The sequence below is a fragment of the Acomys minous genome, assembly GCF_964271855.1.
Source record: "Acomys minous genome assembly, chromosome: 3".
In the NCBI taxonomy this organism is placed as follows: domain Eukaryota; kingdom Metazoa; phylum Chordata; class Mammalia; order Rodentia; family Muridae; genus Acomys; species Acomys minous.
In genome coordinates this window covers 18349266-18368902 of record NC_140485.1, presented here as the reverse complement: position 1 = coordinate 18368902, position 19637 = coordinate 18349266, and the positions used below count along the sequence as shown (strand labels likewise).

The 19637-nt window shown below is 52.7% G+C and overlaps 1 protein-coding gene across 1 annotated transcript; it reads right to left on the bottom strand.

The window, feature by feature from the left end:
- Positions 1–444: 444 nt before the first annotated feature.
- SLC4A11 (solute carrier family 4 member 11) lies at positions 445–13931 on the bottom strand. Its single transcript, XM_084776338.1, has 20 exons — positions 13622–13931; positions 12471–12531; positions 8985–9149; positions 8850–8899; positions 8388–8619; positions 8217–8298; positions 7581–7704; positions 5049–5252; positions 4872–4965; positions 4651–4776; positions 4405–4518; positions 4185–4317; positions 3893–3966; positions 2957–3224; positions 2302–2408; positions 1846–2014; positions 1582–1755; positions 1206–1401; positions 963–1132; positions 445–835 (listed from the first exon to the last, which is right to left on the bottom strand). The coding sequence occupies exons 2-20, from the start codon at positions 12514–12516 to the stop codon at positions 766–768; spliced, it is 2598 nt and encodes an 865-aa protein (XP_084632464.1). The 5' UTR covers positions 12517–12531; positions 13622–13931; the 3' UTR covers positions 445–765.
- Between the last annotated feature and the right edge of the window lie 5706 nt (positions 13932–19637).

Sequence of the window (19637 nt, the reverse complement as noted above, 5' to 3'; positions counted from 1 at the left end):
CTGTTGAATTCACCACCAAGGTTACTGCAGTCGGGAGCCATTTGGATACTCTTCCTTTTTTTTTTTTTTTTTTTTTTGGGTGGTCAAGACTTGCCAACAGCAACAGTGTGCCAGAGATAGAGGAATGACCAAAGGGTTCAGTGATTCGCTGGCCTGCGCAGGGGATGCCTGTCCTCACCCCTAGCCATATCCTGCAGCCACTTTTTTCCTTCACCACACAGCACCTTGCTGTACCCAAACCCTGTCTCCTCTGGTTCTTTGTTCCCAGAATACATCCCTTGCAGTGACCTCTCAACAGGGAGGGCCACATAGATGTCTGGCTTGTCTTTCACAGCTGGCCACTGCTGGAGATGACAGCATATTGATTCAATATTGGTCCCTTTTATTCTCCCGGTGGGTGTGTTTCCTCCTCCCAGAGTCTGGGAGAGGAGCAAGGAGCGCGCGTTAAAGCATAGAAATAAGCTTTTATTCACTCACGTGCACATTGTGAATTCCTTACACAATCAAGGAAATGGGTTCTCTCCTGGGCATCGACTCTTTTATCAAAAGAATAACCACTCTTCTTAGCCCTCACCCTGGCAACCTTCCTGACTCCAAACTGTTCATGGAGTAACGAGTGAGCACACATCACTGAAAACCCGCAATGCCAGGGGGTTTTAGGCCACAAAACAGCAATGAAAAGATGGACCCGAGCCACGGCCAGCTCACCCCCCTCCCCATGCGTTGCCACAGAGCAGGCCTGGAGGGTGGGGAGGGTGGTGCCGGTCAGGGCCTGTGCTCAGCGTCCATGACATCCAAGTACTTGGCTTCAATGATTCGGGGTAGCAGATTGTAGCTGCGGAGTGGAGAGAGGGGAGACGCAAGCTGAGCGGTGGGTGGTCATCGCAGCATCCACTGAGCCCGGGCCCCCACCCCCACCCCCCGGGCTGAGCCCTCCTGACAGCTGCCCAGCCTGGTCATACCGAATCGGGATCATGGCGATCATGATGAGGGGGAAGACCATCTTCATGTACGGCAGGGAGCTCACGCCGAAGGCGCAGAGCAGCAGCAGCTGCAGAATCTGCAGGCCCGTGAAGTAGTGGATCTTCCGCTGGGGTACCCTCCGGATGTAGTGTGTGGGCGGGTATGACGTCTGTGGGGGAGCAGCAAGCAGGTAGTCAGGGATGGCTGTGTCCTCACAGCCCGCCCCTGGCCCAGGTACCCACCTGCTCCTTGAGCAGCAGGGCCACACGCGAGAAGAGCTGGTTGCCGTCCAGGGAGGTGAGCGCGATGTAGAGGAAGAGGCCATAAAGCACAGGCTTGGGGATCCACTGCAGTGGGAAGGGCAGCAGCAGCAGGGAGAGGCCCACTAGGATGCTGGCACCCAGCGCGGTCAGCCGTGTCTCCTTAACATCCACGATCCTGTCGGGGGTGGGGGGAGGAGGGGCAGGAGGACGGCGGGAGCTAGGGCCGCACTGCCTCCAAGCCCTTGGTCTCTAAGTCCCACGCCTCCCTAGGTCATATGCAGCCTAAGGCTGTGTCCTCGGTCCTTGAGCGCCATCTGGCTCTTGCCCCAAAACTCCAGGGCCCACTCCTACTCACGTCTCATAAATGTGTCCATTCTCCACACGTTCCTCCACTAAGGCCAGGGCCCGCACATGCAGAGGGGAGTGGGGATACGCGGCGTGGATCCAGGGTAGCCCAAACAGAGACAGCCCCGTGTTGATGATGGCAAGGAGCAGGAGGTCCCAGTGATAGGCAGTGCCCTTCACCAGCCTGAGGGAGGTGAGCGCACATGGACTGAGGAGTCCCATTGGCTGTCAGAAGTCAGACCCCGCCCCCTCCCCCTCCCACAGCCCTCAGTACCTGTTCTCCGGCGCATTGACTAGGGCAGCCACCAGGTTCTGCTCAATGAAGAAAAGCAAGGAGAGCAGGAAACCAAGACCCATGGCGCTGACGACGGCCTTGAAGGACAGAGAGCGCATCTGGGCCACCTCAAAAAGGCTCTCGCTGGGATTGTAGCGGAACTTGCTCACTGCAATACGGGACAAGGCTTGGCCCAGCTCCCAGGGAGCAAAGCCACCCATCCCATCCCCAGCTCATCCTCCTGCCCTCTCCATTCCACTCTCTCCTATTTCCCACCCCACCCCCCACGCCCGCTTTTGTTTTTTGTTTTTTTTTTTGAGACAGCCCTGTGTTGTCCTGGACTCTTTATAGACCAGACCAGTCTCGAACTAACAGAGCCAGACCGTCTGCCTCTGCCTCCCAAGGGCTTGCTGGGATTAAAGGCGTGCGCCACACCGCGCCTTGCCCCCAACTCACTTTCAATTTCCCGGAAGCCATAGGAGCTGATGAGGGAGAAGGAGAGCACAGCGATGGGCAGGGCACAGTCAGACAGGGTCTCACGCACACAGGGGTGCAGGTAGGGGCTGGAAATGATGCGCACGTCAGCGTGGCCTGGGAGCTGGCTGGCCCGTACCCCCAACCCATGGGCAGCCTTCTTTTGAGGAGGTTGTTGTTTTTGTTTTTAAAAGGATTTATTTGTTTATTATTTATACACTATTCTACCTGCAAGTATGCCTAGATGCCACAAGAGGGCACCAGATTCACTGTTGATGGTTGTGAGCCACCATATGGTTGTTGGGAATTGAACCCTGGACCTTTGGAAGAACAGCCAGTGCTCTTAACCTCTGTGCCATCTCTCCAGCCCCTTGAGGAGGCCTTGAGTTAGAGTCTATACAGCTTAGCCTGGCATCAAACTTGGCATCCTCCTGCTTCTGGCGCCGATGGGTTCAAAGGTACTCCTTCATCTTTGTTTGCTGAGACAGGGATTCTCTGTGTAGCCCTGGCTGTCCTAGACTCACTTTGTAGACTAGGCTGGCTTGGAACTCACAGAGATCCTCCTGCTTCTGCCTCCCGAGTGCTGGGATTAAAGGTGTGCGCCACCACCGCCCGCCCCCCACTCCCTGGCCCTTACCTTTTCTTGAACTGGTAGAGGGTGTAGCCCAGCCAGAGAGTGCCCAGCATGATGAGGAGGCTGAGCACGGCTGTCGCCTGGCCTGAGTGTGTGCTGCCGCCACCGCTGCCGCCGCTGGCTGTGGCCATCTCTATGGGGCTGGCCAAGAGGCTGGTGTTGAGTGCAGGGTGGAGGCTGGCGTTGGGGCTTCTGCCAACGTCCATCAAGCTTGCCAGGGATGAAGCCCTTTTTGTGTGGTAGTGGTGACCGTAGTAATACTTCCAGAAGACTGTGGGACAGGTCACCAGGCCTAAGCCATCGGGGATCTGGGAGGTTGGAGCCTAGCTTCCGTACAGATATAGGCTGAAGGGGGGTCCTACGGGAGGTGGGGATGCCTAAAGAAGTGTGGGCATACACAAGGGGGGGGGGCTTCTAAGGGGAGACAGAAGGGAGGGGGAGAATTCTGAACTTCTCAGTGACCAGGAGCTACCACCTGCCTGCCTATCTTTTCTGTCTCCCAAGTCTGCCTCTCTGCTATATCTGATACCCATCACGCCTGGCCCAGTGCCTGGCCCCCTCTTTGGTTTTTCTTGGAGAAGCTACTTCCCTTCAGCAGTCCATGGTGCTGCTGCTCTGTGCCAGCCACAGCTCCTACAGCATCTCTGGCCATGGGAAGAGCAACTTTAGCTCGATGCCTTCTTGGCCCCATCAGGTCACAGCTGAGAGCACCCCTCCCGGCCCCAAGCAGATCCCTCTCAGGGTCTGTACACAGTTTTTTGTTCATTTGGTTGATTGGTTGGTTTTGGTTTTTCAAGACAGGGCTTCTCTGTGTAGCCTTGACTGTCCTGGACTCGCTTTGTAGACCAGGCTGGCCTCCAACTCACAGTGATCCACCTGCCTCTGCCTCCCGAGTGACAGGATCAAAGTCATGCACTGCCACGCCCGACTTGTACTCACTTTTGACCATGCCCTTGACAGCGTCCAGCACAAATGTGATGGAGATGAAGAGGGCGATGATTTCCTCTGTTGACCTGCAGAGGGCGATAAGCCGCAAGGTGTGTACGGGTCATTATTGACGAGAAAGAAGGCTTTTCTGAGTTCCTACATGGGCTGACCCCATGGACCCAGTGCTCCCCCATGGGGCCATTCCTAATAAGCTCACGGCAGGGCACACTATCCTGGGGTTACCAGAGCCTTGGCATGAAGCCGACCCCCACATCCCCAGACCCAACAGCCCAGGACCTGTCACCTCTTAAAGAGATTCATAAGCAGGCTGAGGTTGAGGAAGGCGTAAAGCGCGAGGAAGAAACTGTTCCACAGGCCCGTCCACGCGTAGAAGGAGTTGAAGTCCAGGCTGTAGTCATCACAAATGACTCGAATCACTGTAGACAACAGGGGAGGATGTGCAGTTAGAGCCCCAGCTGGGCTCCGGGACCTTGCTACCGTCTCCCATCTCTACCCCACCGCACCCTGGATGTAGATGGCCAAGGGTGCCGTAGTCAGCAGGATCACCAGCGGCTGCCCGGAGAACAGTGCATACAAGAGGCCTCCGATGCTCTGCCCAGCTATGGTCTTCTGCACATCTGTGGAGGTGGTAAGGTCAGGGGTCACCACAGCCCAAGGTCTTGCCTGGCACATCCCTACCGCTCCCCGTGCCCCCCGCCGCCCCGGCACCCCCCTCCCCCCTCCCCCCCCCCCCCGCCCCGGCTCCTCACCGATGGCGCCATTTGTGTTCTCATCATTGAGGGATCCAAAAGCAATCGTCGGTAGAAGGCAGGCGAAGTAGAGGAAGAGCGTGGTGGTGACGTACTTGCCCACTGTCTTGCCTTTCCCAATGATGCCTAAGGGATGCAGGACAGACAGCATTTGCTGGAGATGCAGGACGGGCACACACGACCTCACGGCCTGAAAGGCTGAGCTCTGGGTGGGCACATACCGTCGGTAAAGTCCAGGGGGTACACAGGGAACCTGCGCATGATGTCCGTCCAGATGCCTTTTCCGAAAGGGAAAAAGTCCTTGCATTTTGGGGGCTGGGAGAAAAGAGAGAACTGGTTAACCCTGGTTGGCCCGTGCCCCCCACCCCACCACCACCACAGCACCTCTGATTCTGTACCTGAGGGTGTCTGTGAGTATGGAGGGAGCTCATGCTGTGGCCTGTTGCTCTTGGCATCATCATGGTGAGCTGCTGTCTCTGATGCACCAGAGCCTCCTTAAATTCTTCCTCAGTGTGGGTCTTCAGGAGCTTCTGGCGGAAGGTGATGTCTGAGAACATGGTGGCAAACGTGCGCGCCACCTCCATCGCAGTTTTGGTGCTTTTCTGGGGGGCAGAAGACGGTGCGGTGGTTTGGTTGAGATAGGGCCGCACTCTGTAGACCAGGCTGGCCTAGAACCACGGCAATTCTCCATACCTCAGCTTCCCAAGGGTTGAGATTACGGGCAATGAGCCACTATGCCTGGCTTAGTGCTTTTCTTATAACTTAGACGTTAGCATTGTTCTAAACAAGAAAAAGCTTTGAGCACTGACAAGAAGCCGCAGTGGAGCTTGACACGCCTTTAGCCATCTCAGTAGGCCCAGGTGTCTTCCGGTTTGTCTGAAAGGGGTCCAGGCCCATTAGATCTCATTCTCTTACCTGATGGTCAAGGGTTAAAGTTTAGGTATAAAATGAAAGCTTGACCCCCACCCCCCACCCCCACCCTCAGCTTCCTCATCTAACTGGGTTCTGAGTGCTCTACCTCACTGGTGGATTCACACACCGACAGTTACAACTTCCTGGCATTACTGAGAAGCTGTGGCAAGGAGAATGTAGGCCTGGTCTGAGGAAGTTGGATCTTGGAAGTACTCCTTAGAAGGGCATGTCTAATCCCAGGGCCCTTCCCCACTAACTTTTATGAGGTGCTGGGATCAAACTTAGAGCCTCATGTATGCTGTGCCAGCTGCTGCTACCCAGCCACAGCCACGGCCTCTCCTCATTCTCTCTGCTTCTTGGTTGCCATGAGGTCATTGGGGCTACTCCCCTGCGGTAGCACTTCCCATCTCCGTCTTCCACTCCAAAGCCATGAAGCCAGCCAGCCATGGGCCGAAACCCTGAGCGGAAGCCGGCCTTCTCTCCTTCGAGCTGGTTCTCTGAGTTACCCATCACAGTGACAACTAACACGTGGCTTGTTCACTCCCTAGCCCAAGAGCCAGGAGGATTCTGGGTCAGACTCCGAGCAACAGTCGGGTCTGCGCCTACTGTGTTCCTGAGCGCCCTCCAGGCTAGGTGCCGCATGACTTCCTCAAGGCGATGTAGGCACTAAGGCTAGGATGGCTGCTTCCAACTGTTCTGGCCACACTGCACAGGCATATTATAGGCTGCATATCTATAGGACTACTGGTAGGGAAGGCCCCTCCCCCCACCCCACCCCCACCCCCAATTCCTGGCACCTAAAGAATTTGGAAAAGGGAGCCAGATGTGGCGCATGCTTTTAATCCCAGCACCTGGGAGGCAGAAGCAGGTGGATCGCTGTGAGTTCGAGGCCAGCCTGGTCTACAAAGGGAGTCCAGGACAGCCAAGGCTACACAGAGAAACCCTGTCTCAAAAAACAAAAAACAAAAAAACAAAACCCACAAAAAAGAAACCCTGTCTTGAAAAACATAAATAAATAAATCAATCCGAAAAGGCAGCTGGCTGAGTCATCAAAAAGCTAATGAAAAGTGCATGCAGTGGGGGCTGGAGAGATGGCTCAGTGGTTAAGGGCACTGACTGCTCTTCCAGAGGACCTGGGTTCAATTCCCAGCAACCACATGGTAGCACACAGCTGTCTGTGTGTGACTCCAGTTCCGGGGGATCTGACACCCTCACATAGACATGAATGCAAACAGAACACCAATGCACATAAAACAAATTTTTAAAAATTTAAAAGAAATTAAAAAGAAAGAAAGGTAGGCAGATGTCATGGGAGAAGGCCTATAATCCCAGCCCTGGGATCCAGAGGTCAAAGCCAGCTTCCAATCTGTTTCAGGAGAGCTATCAGAGGGTAGCAGTGTGGGTCACGGTTAGAGCGCCAGGCCAGCTGTGTGTTCACGAGGGCTCTGAGGTTCATCCCCAGCGTGAGGAGAAACAAAGAGCTAAATAAATGAAAGCTTAAATATTAAGGCTCTTCTGTGGCTTTGGGCAGGGGGCTTATAGTTCCCTATTCAGGATTTTAGACCTTTTCCTTACTGGGAGAACATCCAGACTGGACCAGTTTCAACCCCGACAAAAGTAGGGTTCCTTGCCCAGGTTGTATAGTATAGTACAGTACAGTACAGTACAGTACAGCACAGCATAGCATAACATAGCATAGGAGTGAAGGTCCCAATGCATACAGTCATTATGTTGGGATTTGAACCCACGGCCTTGTAAATGCTGAGCAGAGCACATGCCTTGCCGCCTATCTACACTGCCAGCCACCTGAATCAGGAACTGTAAAAAGCATTTCTTTTCCACAGGAAAGCCACCCTTTCAGGCATTTTCAGGGAAATGCAGATGCAATGGGGACTTTCCAAGAGCATCTCTAATAAACAGACAGAGAGGAAGAGCAGGCAGGAGGAGGCCTGCATCCAAGGAGAGGATAGAACACCCTGGGCATCTGCCTCACAGGGCACCCAAAGACCGAAACTCACCATCTTGGGTGGGGCCAGCACCAGGATGACAAAGCGAACCTCACACGAGTTCTCCCCCCAGTTCTGCGGTCGAACCAGGCGACTGATACACACATGCCGCTTCTGTAGGGCCTTCATGGTACAGCTGCGTCAGGACAGACGAGCAAAGGGACAGTTAACACCCTCAGACAAGAGACACTCCTGCCACCCTGCAGAGCCTGTGACAGAGGTTACCAGGGGAAAACAAAAAGACCACATGGGGGCTGGAAGGATGGCTTAGCAGTAAAGAGCACTGGCTGCTCTTGAAGAGGAGCAGAGTTCAATTCCCAGTGCCTATATGGCGGCTCATGACAAGGAACTCTGACATCTGTGGCATGCATGTGGTGCACACACACACACACACACACACACACACACACACACACATATATATACACACACACACATGTATACACAACACCCACGTGCACAAACCAACCAACTAGCCAACCAACCAGATGGGACAGAATGCTAGCATTCTCTTTTTTCCAAATTGGAGGTGCCACCACAGTTGTGTCCCTGTGTGAAGGCCAGCCTCTCCAGGGACATGAGATGCCTGGGCTAGCTCTGGGATGACAGTAGGGGAGCAGGTGCGGTGGTCACAGGGATGCAACTCACATGATGCAGAGCCATGACTGCTGGTACTGCACCCCTCTCACAGTGGCGGTGACTCCTTGGATGGTATCTGACAGCAGGTGGACTGAGGACAGAGGAAACAGGGGAGTCAGCTGTTCCAGCTACCCCGACACATGCCAGGGCAAGGGGCGGGGGCAGGAGGGGCAGCCTAACCTTTGCTCTCCATGGGGGCCCCAGCATCTGTAAAAAGCTTAGCCATGAGTAGGTCTAGGTCACAGTCGGGTTCTGCATGGTTGGGGTCCTGGGCGAAGCGGTTTAGCATCATCCGGAGCACATCGTCCAGCGAGGTAGCGGTCTCATTCAGGATGATGCTGGCCTGTGCCAGGAAGCCATCCAGGTCCCGGTGTGCACGGACTTCTTCCTCGAAGTTCTTTAGCTTCAGATACTGTAGGGATCCCCGGGCACAGAACCACACGGGCCTCTAAGTTCAACCCCTGTCTTTATTGTCCCGACCTGCCCTCTATGATGGTCTATGAATATCCCTGCCCACTAGGAACTGTATCTGTGAGAAAAGTCCCAGGAACGTGGAGACAGCATAGCAGAAAGGAGGGAAATCAGCTCTCTTGACCCCTCCTGCCCACCCCACCCCCAACCCCCATGCAGGATGTGCCTCACCTTGCGGGAGGTGTGTAGCAGCACACAGCCACCAGTTGCAGCTTCCATGTCTGGAGAAGTGGGAAGAGAGCTCAGTATGCTTTCCCACCTCTTCAGAGCTCCTTAGCAGAGCAGGCCCACCTGCAGCCCCCATACCAGATTTGGAGGGCTGCACTTCAAGGTTGACATTGACAAAAAAGCGGATGCTCTCGCCAGACACAATGGAGGAGTTGACGGTGTCAAAGACCTCGTCCCCGAGGCAGTCTTCTTGAACTTCAGGGGTGTCCTCCATGTCGTTTTTGAAGTATCCCAGAGTGCCAGCTGTCACCAGGAGAGACCGTCCATCATTGCTACCATAAGGAGGGGCTCTAAGCTCAAGGCATGTGGACCCTGCCTCATCTCTTACGTGATGAGAAGAGGCCTCCCACCAGTCAGAGAGGCAGGTCCTGCCTGGCCCCACTCAGAGCGTGGCAGTTGGCAGAGAGCGGAAGCCTCTGCCCAGGGTCTCTCTGTGTAGCCCTGGCTGTCCTAGACTAGCTTTGTAGACCAGGCTGGCCTTGAACTCACAGCGATCCACCTGCCTCTGCCTCGAGTGCTGAGATTAAAGCATGCACCACCAGCCCGGCTCTGTCCAGTGATCTTTTGTACCATTTTTTCAGCTTTAAGAGCCAGGATTCTGTACTATTCTTTTATTTATTTTTTTATTTATTTTTATTTTTTTAAGATTTATTTACTTATTATCCCTGCACGTATACTTGCAGGCCAGAAGAGGGCACCAGATTTCATTATAGATGGTTGTAAGCCACCATGTAGTTGCTGGGAATTGAACTTAGGACCTTTAGAAGTACAGGCGGTGTTCTTAACCTCTGAGCCATCTCTCCAGCCCCCTCTGTACTATTCTTATCCTTCAGCTTAAAATACAGTATGTTAGGCCAGGTGAGGCGGCACATTTAATCCTAGCATTTGGGAAGCAGAGGCAGATAGATCTGTAGGAGTTCAAGGCCAGCCTGGTCTATATACGGAGTTATATAATGTAGAACTCAGGACTCTGAGGCAGGAGGATTATGAGTTCCAGGCCAACCTCCATTTCAAAATATAAAAAGAGATGGCTCAGTGATTAAGATAAGCATGTAAAACCAAAAAAAAGAAAACCAAAACCAAACAAACAAACAAAAAAAGACTGCTCTCTTCCAGATTTCTCAGACTGGGGACCCCAAGGGAAGGTGAAGTGCTGCAGATCCAAATGATCTCCCCCCCCTTTGCCTCATTGGCACAGGGCTTCTAGCTCCTCCACCCAGGGAGGGCAGGTGAAACTGAGGGCAGAACATCAAGGCTGAGACTCAGTTCAGCAGCTGAATAAGACCCAGGAGGCAAGAAGAAAGCCTGTGAGACAGCCTTGTCCACCTCCCATCATGCCCCAGGATGCAGCAGGAAAGCTTCCATATAAAATGCAAATGTCCCCTTTCCCTGTAGCCCTGGAAAAAAGGGAAAAAAGAAAATGACAGCCTGAGCCAGCAGCCTCTAATCTTTCCCCTAGGCCTTGGTGCCTCAGGCCAGTCACACTGTTTCTGTCTCTCCTTGGGCCAGTCAGCTAGGGCCATAGGCATGCCCACTCTTGTCCTGTAAGGCAGCAGAGAGTGGCTCTCTCTCCACAGTCACCGTTAGGCTCATTTCGCACCCTCTTCCTAGTGTTCTACCTCTCTCCTAGCCCAGTCAGAACCTTTTTTCAGACTGTCCTATAGTTTCCCACCCATGGGCACTTGTAGGTATGAGGCCGTTGTAATCCAGACCCCACTGATGACTGATAAACACCTGCACAGGGACAAGGACAGGTCAGTGGCATGCCTACACCTGCCAGTGACTCACCCTGACTCATTTCCACTCCTGCCCCTTCAGCTTCCTCTGAACATCCCAGGCCTTGTACCTCGATATCCTGAGCTCAGAACCTGGTGTTCGCCCCACCCTATCCCATCCCCAGGCCCGGAGAACTTTAGTTCCCCTGCTTTTACTGTAGAAGACACGGCAACTACCCTCCTTGATGCAGCTCACCCTTATTTAAAAGTACTTGGGCTCAGCACTGGAGAGGCAGAGGCAGGCGGATCACTGTGAGTTCGAGGCCAGCCTGGTCTACAAAGCGAGTCCAGGACAGCTAAGGCTATGCAGAGAAACCCTGTTTCAACAAAACAAAGCAAGCAAGCAAACAAAAAGTATTGGGCTGGGAGGGGAGCCTGGTAGCACAGGCTTGTTGAAAAGGCAAGAGGATCAAAGTTATCCTTAGCTACATGGTGAGCTAGAGGCTAGCCTAGGCTACGTGAGACCCCGTCTAAATAGTTGAAAATCCACTTGGCTCCTCCAGCAGCCAGTCTCAGCCTTGCTTCTGCTGACACTCCCACACCATCTGTCTCTACCTGGGTCCCGCCTCTTCTTAGCCTTGGCTCTCAGACCCTTAGGTCCCTGCGGGCCATTCTACACAGCACAGCCACAAAGTGGGGTGCCAGCCTGACACAGAGCCCTCAAGCCCTGCGGGCCTTGGTAAAAACATATTACCAGGATGCCTAAATGTCATGCCATTAAACACAGGAAAGCTGAAGATGCAGCTCCATGTGTAGAATATGTACCTAACATATGTGAAACCCTGAGTTCAAGCTCCAGTACCCCATAAGTTTGGCTTGGTAGCACAAACTTGTAACCTTTTGCTTTTGTTTGTTTGTTTGTTTGTTTTTTGAGGCAGGGTTTCTCTGTGTAGCAAACCCTGGCTGTCCTGGACCAGGCTGACCTTGAACTCACAGAGATCCACCTGCCTCTGTCTCCTGAGTGCTGGGATTAAAGGCATGTGTACCACCACCGTAAGATTTGGGCGTAATTGGAAATTCAAGTTCATATTTGGCTACATGGAGAGTTTCAGGCCAGCCTAGGCTACATGAAACTTTTTCCTCAAACAAAAACATATGAAACAAAACAAAGAAACAAGCCGGGCAGTGGCGGCGCATGCCTTTAATTCCAGCCCTTGGGAGACAGAGACAGGTGGATATCTGAGTTCGAGGCCAGCCTGGTCTACGGAGTGAGTTCCAGGACAGCTAAAGTTACACAGAAAAACCAACCAGCGCAAAAAACAAACAACAAAGAAACAAAGAGTAGACATGGATAGTTAGCAAGGAGCCAATCGCAGGGAAAGAAGCTGGAACAGTCGAAGCAGGGGTGACTACAGCTCTCTCTCCAGGACCGAACGGAGACTGAGCAGTCAAGTCATGCACGGCTTTGGTTTTCCAAGACAGGGTTTCTCTGGACTCACTTTGTAGATCTGCCTGCCTCTGCCTCCCAAGTGCTGGGTTTAAAGGTGTTGCTCACTACACGAGGCTCAAGTTATGCATGGCATGTAGCCTAAATCTTGCCAGATGCGAAGGCCCTGGAATAGTGAACCACAGGAGAAAACAGCAAGCAGTGTTGGTAGCCGTCTGGCCTCCCAAGCACTCCTGGTTGCTTGCCTCTGGCCAGTCCCATCAGCTGCTGACTGGGTAAGCCACATAGCTTCCAGACAGGTGGGAGCTACTCAGGCCAGCACTGGGCTACAGACAAGCAGGCCTGCCCTGCATTCATCGGCAGGTGCACTGGCAGAATTCCCCAGAGATTTCTGATACACACCGGAGAAGTATTCACCAGAGTCTTCAAGGTGTTCATTCTGTGACATGGCCAAAGGACAGTTCTACAAGAGAAGGCAAAGAATTGTCACCAGCCCTGTGGACCAGCCTGGACAGTCTCCTGTGCCCTTTTCAATTCTGCCCATCCTTGCTGGCTCCTCAACCTTCCTAAGGACACATGCTAGGCCAAGAGGCAGGGGTCAGAGTACTATAGAGGGGACTCTGCAGTGCCTAGAGAAGCCAGTTTTACTCTAGGTAGTAAGTCCCTTAGTCCATCTGCTAGGGGCTGCCTATGGATGCAAAGGGAGTGAAGGGTACTTGCTCGGGTGATTTCACCACCAAATTATCATCAGTACTCAGCTCATTAGCCCAAGCGTCTATGAGTTAACCTAATCCAGCTCTGGAGGAAGGCAGCTGGAAAGAGCCTCCTTCCTGGATCCCGCCCAACCACGCCCAGCACTTTGGGCTGGGGGAGTGTCCACGAGCCCCTCCCTGAGGCTGGTGCCTAGGGGCCACACATGTGCCCATCTCAAGCGTAGTTCTCTGAACCTTATCAATCACCTAGGGGTCACTCAGGGACCGACTCAGCAACTGCCTCTATCCCAACGTGTCATGGTGGGTCCTGGGATGCCAGAAAGAAGTCATTGGATCAGAAAACAAAGGAGGCAGAATGGGTAGACAGGATACACTGAGGTTGGAGGTACTATCCGGAATGTTTGTGCGAGGAAGGGCTTACAGTAGGGGTCCTATGCACGAGAAGGGGATGTGGTCCACACTCGCAAGCCCTGAGAATGAGTGGATGGGCAGGATTTAGAGGCACTCGAGGCGGTAGCAAAGGGAAACAGACCACACCCACGTGCAGGTGAGCTGCAGGATACTCCCAGCTCTGCTGGGTCGTAACTCTAGTCCGGACGCATTCGGGTACACAGAACCACCCTGTCCACTTCCTAGCTCTCCACCCTCCGCCCCGCCGGGTACGTTACATCTTTCGTTCAATTGCTGAAGGCGTGTCACTACAGCGAACACAGAACAAACAACGACGGGATGCCCACGGCGTCCCCGACCGCCCCTTGGCGCGCGCGCGCGTTCTGGGACTCTGACTTCTTTTGGTTGAACCCCGTCGCAGGCGCGAAGCCCGCGCAGCCTCTCGCCCACCTGTGCCTGCTCCGCCGGCGCTGGTACACACGTCTGGTATGGCCGCTGCCCAGGCTTCTCACCCACGACTCCGCCGTTCTGCGCGGGCAAGCAGCCGAAGCCGGTGACACTTCTACGAGGCGCGCCGGGGTGCAACCCGTGCGGCGAGGCAGCTTCCAGCCGAAATCACGCCCTCACCCGCGAGGTCTGCTCCGAAACCGCGGCGGCTCGCGTGCTCAGGCCTGAGAGTCGTGGAGTGCCAGCCAGGGAAGGGACTACAGAGCTTCAGAACAGCCCCACGGTGCAGGGCGACTCACCAGCGCCCCGAGGGTAGGGGCGCGCCTGCTTTAAATGCGTGGCGGAACTCCGCCCCTACCTTAGCTGAGCGCCACTGCCAGCCACGCCCGCGGGCTGCTGAGCCGCCCTACGACCCGCCCTCGCCGCGCCCCTTTGCCCTCGCCACGCCCCCGACCGCCAGGGCGGTCCCCAGCCCCGCCCACGCGCCTTCTGCACTTGCCCGTGGGCTAGCGCCCTAAGCCGCCTCCGCTCGCGCGTGTACACCCGCTGGCGCCCGCCCTCGGTTCCGCATCCCTCTTCCAGGTTAGGAGGTCGCCGGTTCTCTGGAGAGCGGCTTGTGGTGAGTTGTGACAAGTGCGATGAGCACCTCTTTCCCCGACCCCAACCTAACCCGTGCCCCCCTGCTCCCTGCTCCTCCGCCTCGATCCTTGGTGGCCATACCAGTAAGTGATTCTACGGACCTTGGGCCTGGTACCAATCCTGGAACGCACCTAAGCAAAGTACTAATTCTCCAGCCAACCCTCCCACCCCGGGATAGACATGTTCCTCACAGTTCTCTCTAGTGTCTCCCAACAGTGAAAGGGGCTCGGGCAGGAGAGGCATCTGGAGTGTTGTGGGCATTTGTATATAAATAGGCATGATAGCCTGGCTTGGTAGTGCATGCCTTTAATTCCAGCTCTCGGGAGGCAGAGGCAGGCAGAACTCTGTGAGTTCAAGGCCAGCCTGGTCTACAAACAAGTCCAGGACAGCAAGGGCTGTTACACAGAGAAACCCTATCTCGAAAAAAACTGAACCAACGAACCAAACATAAATAGGCGTGATGAATTTGCCTCTTTTCACACACGTGTTATTCCAGAATCCTCCCCTGCCCTCCAAGAACCCTGATGACTCAGGGTTAGCCACACGCTGCTTTTGTTGGGGTAAGCAGGCCCTGGGAAGAGAGACTACATGTCGGGTTTCTCCACCTAGGTTTTAAGACCTCCTCTCAGTACCTTCTAGCTAGAGTCCCAGCCCTATACAGGCTTGTGGAGTTGCAGGGTGCAGAAAGCTGGAGCCATGCAGGATGGCAGATACAGGGTCCAGAGACTTCTTTCACCCTAGCCTCTCTCATCGCTTCTGAGCAGCACCCCAATACCTGGTTGGTCCAGACCCTCCAGTTCCAGAATATCTCTGGCGACTGAAGGAACAATTTAACTTCCCCAACCCCCTGAGGAGAAAGGAGCCCAGAGTACCCTCCATCCTACCGCAGCACTAGTCAGCGGCCTCTTCCACACCGCACAGTTCTGTCTGGGAGGAACCCAGACACTGACTTTTCTTGCTTCAGCCTCCTCAGCAGTATAGGAGGACCGGTTTCCTTAACACTTTCCCACCTGCCTCTGTGCTGTGCAAACAGACACTGAAGTCTTCTTCCTGCCTTTGCATGAGGTGATGACATGAGCAGGCAGGTTGAGGGACCCCTGTCTATGCACCCCCCATTCCCTCTCTAGAGCCTCTGGAACCCGCTCACTGGATTCCAGGCAGTGTCTAATGGGTTTTCAAGGACTTTTTTTTTTTTTTTAAAGATTTATTATTATGTACACAGTGTTCTGCCTGCATGTACACCTGCAGGCCAGAAGAGGGCATCAGATCACATTGGTTGCTGGGAATTGAACTCAGGACCTTTGGAAGAGAAGGTGGCACTCTTAACCACTGAGCCATCTCTCCAGCCCCATACCTTTAAGCTCTGCCAACTGGTTGCTACTGAGAAGCAGCCGTTTAGTATCTCATTAAAAAATAAAACAAGGCTGGGCGTGGTGGCACACGCCTTTAATCCTAGCACTTGGGAGGCAGAGGCAAGCGGATCACTGTGAGTTGGAGGCCAGCCTGGTCTACAAAGTGAGTCCAGGACAGCCAAGGCTACACAGAGAGATCCTGTCTCCAAAAACCAAAAGAACAAACAACAACAAAAAACAAAACCAAGAAAAAAAAAACAAAACAAAACAAAAAAACAAGGCAGATGTAGCAGCAGCATTCTGCAGGCAGAGGTAGGCAGATCTAAGTTCTAGGCCAGCCAGAGCTACAGTGAGACCTTTTCTCAAAAAATAAACAACAAAACCAAAACAAAACAAAAAGAAACCCCGACAAAACATAAGGGCAGTTAAACTGTTCAGTGGTTGAGAGAACTTACTGCTCTTGTAGAGGCCCTGGATTTGGTTCTTAGCCCCTAATGATGGCTCAGAACCACTTGTAACTCCTGACGTCCGCTTCTGACCTCTACAGGCACACATGGTGTACATATGTAATATGCAGGCAAAACACCCATATACATAATATGAAAATCAATTCATCTAAAATACCCCAAACAGTAAGAGCTTTCAAAATGGGGGATGGGGCTGACAAGATGATTCAGAAGGTAGAGACTTGCCACCAAGCCTAAGGATCCCATGGGACATGACCTGCCCCCCCCCAAATAAAGAGCTTTAATAAAAAAAGTAGCCCTCAAGATGGCTCACCGGGTAAAGGTGCTTGCCGTGCAAGCCTGCGTGACCTGCGCTCAATCCCTGGAACCCACATCAAGGTGAAGGGAAGAAGATCACTCCACAGAGATGTCCTCTGAGCCAGGAGCCAGCTCCTTCAGACCAGAGCGCCCTGGGACTCATCCAAACCAAACCCAGGATTAAGTGTTGCCTCTTTAAACCAGCGCTCGAGTTGGCCCATCTCCAGCCATGTCTGCCGTGTGGCTGTCTAACCAGCACTGCCTCCATCACCCCACAAACCACTTTTCCTTTCTGGTGGCTTCCTGCAGAGAACCACATCTGTGGCCTGTGGAAAGCGGGGCTGCTATCATCTCAGAAACAATGTGGGCCAGGCATGGTGGCACAGGCCTTTAATCCCAGTTCCAGGGAGGCAGATCTCTGTGAGTTCGAGGCCAGCCTAATCTAATCATGAGTTCTAGGACAGCCAGGATTATACAGGGAGACCCTGCCTCAGAAAACCAACCGTCCCCTCCAAAACAAACAGACAACAAACAAAAAAACTAAAACAAAAAACCCCAAAACCAAAATGATACAACAAAAAAATAGGAAAAAGAAAACTTTAGTGTGTGTGTGTGTGTGTGTGTGTGTGTGTGTGTGTGTGTGTGTGTGTGCGCAATCATACCTGGTGAAATCGGGTGCTATCTACCTTGTCTTTTGAGAAAGGTCTCTCTGTGGTACCTGAGGTTGCAGTTAAGTTGGGCAGGCTGGACGGGACCTATTGGATTACCTTTTTGTTTTCTATGTGGGGGCTCCAGGTGGAACCCAGGTCCTCAGCAAGCTCCTGGCAGACTGACCCGTCTGTCTCCCCAGACCCCAGAACTGAGTCTTTTTAGCTAGAAAATTCCATGAGTCTCAGACTGAAAGAGTTTTCCTTGTCAATTCTTTCCTTTTTCCTGTTGTTCTTATTTTTCTATTATTTGTACATTCACCCATGCATGAAATTTCAGAGATGTAATTTCTCAAAATGAAAAACAATGAGAGGGAGAGACTTCAGTATCTTCACTGGTCCAGGAAACGCAGCCATCTCTGTGGGGTAAAGCAGATGCACACCCAGACGGTCGCGTTAGTTCTTTTCTCCCTTGAGGATTTATACTAATATGAAATAGAATCTTGAGCCTCATGCAGTTTTTGCTTCAAGTTGATCAATTTAGCGATGCAGAGGCCTTGGAGGGCGGAAAGGAGAATACTTTGTTGATAAACACATTTATTTTCCTTCAGATTTTTGGAGAATGAAACATTTTTGGCATTGCTTCAGAACATTAGGTTTTTTTCCATTTTGGCTTTTTCCACATTCACCTCCAGGTCATCCCATTGGCTCTGTCTGGCCAGTCACTGTCTTGTCATCAACTGCTTCTTCAAAGTGGCTCTTTGGTTGGTCCACTTCAGAAGCAGCAACCCTGCCTCTCCCAGAGAAGTATATTTTAGAGGGAAAAAGATTATTGTCATATAGGCTTCCCTGGGACACCAGGTGCCTACAGGAATTATTCAGCCAAATGGTGGTAGCCTTTTCTCAGTTTGTGGGGTGGTGAATTATTTTGCCTGACACAGGGTCTATGTGGTCCTAGCAGGCTAGAACTTGCTATCTAGCGGAGACTGGCCTCAAACTCTTACACGTGCTTCCCAAGTGCTGGGATTAAAGGCTTGTGCCATCATGCCTTGGCTAATTTTAATGTACCTAATAATAATTATTTTTATATTTATTGAATAATGTGCATTTGCCTCCATGTATATCTGTGCACCATACTGAAGCCTGGTGCCACAGAGATCGTCAGGCCCCTGGAATTGGAGTTACTGGATGCTTGTGACCCTGAGCACACGCCCTCCTAACCACTGAGCCATCTCTACAGCCTTTACTAATATCTTATTTTTTTAATATATGTTTTTATTTTTCGAGACAGGGTTTCTCTGTGTATCCTTGGTTGGCCTGGACTTGTTTTGTAGACCAGGCTGGCCTTGAACTCACAGAGATCTGCCTGCCTCTGTCTCCCAAGTGCTGGGATTAAAGGCATATGCCACCACGCCTATCAACATTTTAAAAAATTTGTAATAAATTTTATTAATTTATTCAGATTACAATTGTCATCCCATCACTTGTATCCTCCCATTCCTCCCTCCCTCCCACTTTCACCCTATTCCCCTCCCCTAGGTCTATGACCGAGGGGGCCCTCCTCCCCCACTATATAGTCATAGGCTATCAAGTCTCATCTTGGTAGCCTGCTTATTCTTTCTTTGAGTGCCACCAGACCTCCCTTCCAGTTATGTGGAGAGTGGGGACTGACTCTGACATGAACTCAACTTTTTTTTTTTTAACTTGAGTTCTGGGGATTGAACTGAGGTCCTGGGACTAAGCCTTATCTCCAGACGATATAACTTTCTGAGAATTTCAAATAATATATTTTGATTATATTACTTCCCGCTCCCCAACTCTTCCCTGATCCCCTACCCTCCTATCCACTCAACTGCTGCAAATACTTGGGCCAACTCTGGAGGCTCTTAAGAGTCTGGGCTTCCACAGCCCCACACAGAGGCTCGTCCAGATTTAACCGGGCCTGCCAGTGTCCCTACTGCTGTGCCAGTGCCTCTGCCTGCTGGTGACTTAGTTTCCCCATTTATAAAGTGAGACTGAGGGACAAACCCAGAGCTTGTAAGAGGAGCTGAGCACCCTGTGAAGGCACTGTCCCAACTGAAGCCTTGCCAGGTGGCCGGCGGCGGGCAACAGAGCACAGTGGCACGTGCCTGGAAGCCTATTACTGATGAGAACAGAACATTCAGGAGGTCTTGGCCAGCCTCTGCTACATAGAAAGTTAGAGGACAGCCTGGGCTACATGACATCCTATCTCAGAGAAACTAGCAAGAAGAAAAAAAAGGAGGGTGGAGGGAGTGGGAACGTACATCAGTGATAGAGCCAGGTGCCCAGCATAATTGTTACACACACACACACACACACACACACACACACACACACACACACACAGTACTTTTCTTTGGGACCATCAGTTTCGTGTGCCTTGGCTCCAGCTCCTGGGGGCTCCTCAAGTGTACAAGCCAGGGCGGGTGACTGTGGGATGTGAGTTCTGCCCTCTGTGGGTACTCTGGGGGCTCCAGTGTGTGCCCCAAGGGCTCCTGTCTCAGCAGTCCACTAGGAACATCTCAGCCAGACTGCGCATGAAGCCCCTGGAGGACTTTTGCCTGTCCTGGACCTGGTCCCTAAGTCTCCAGTTCCC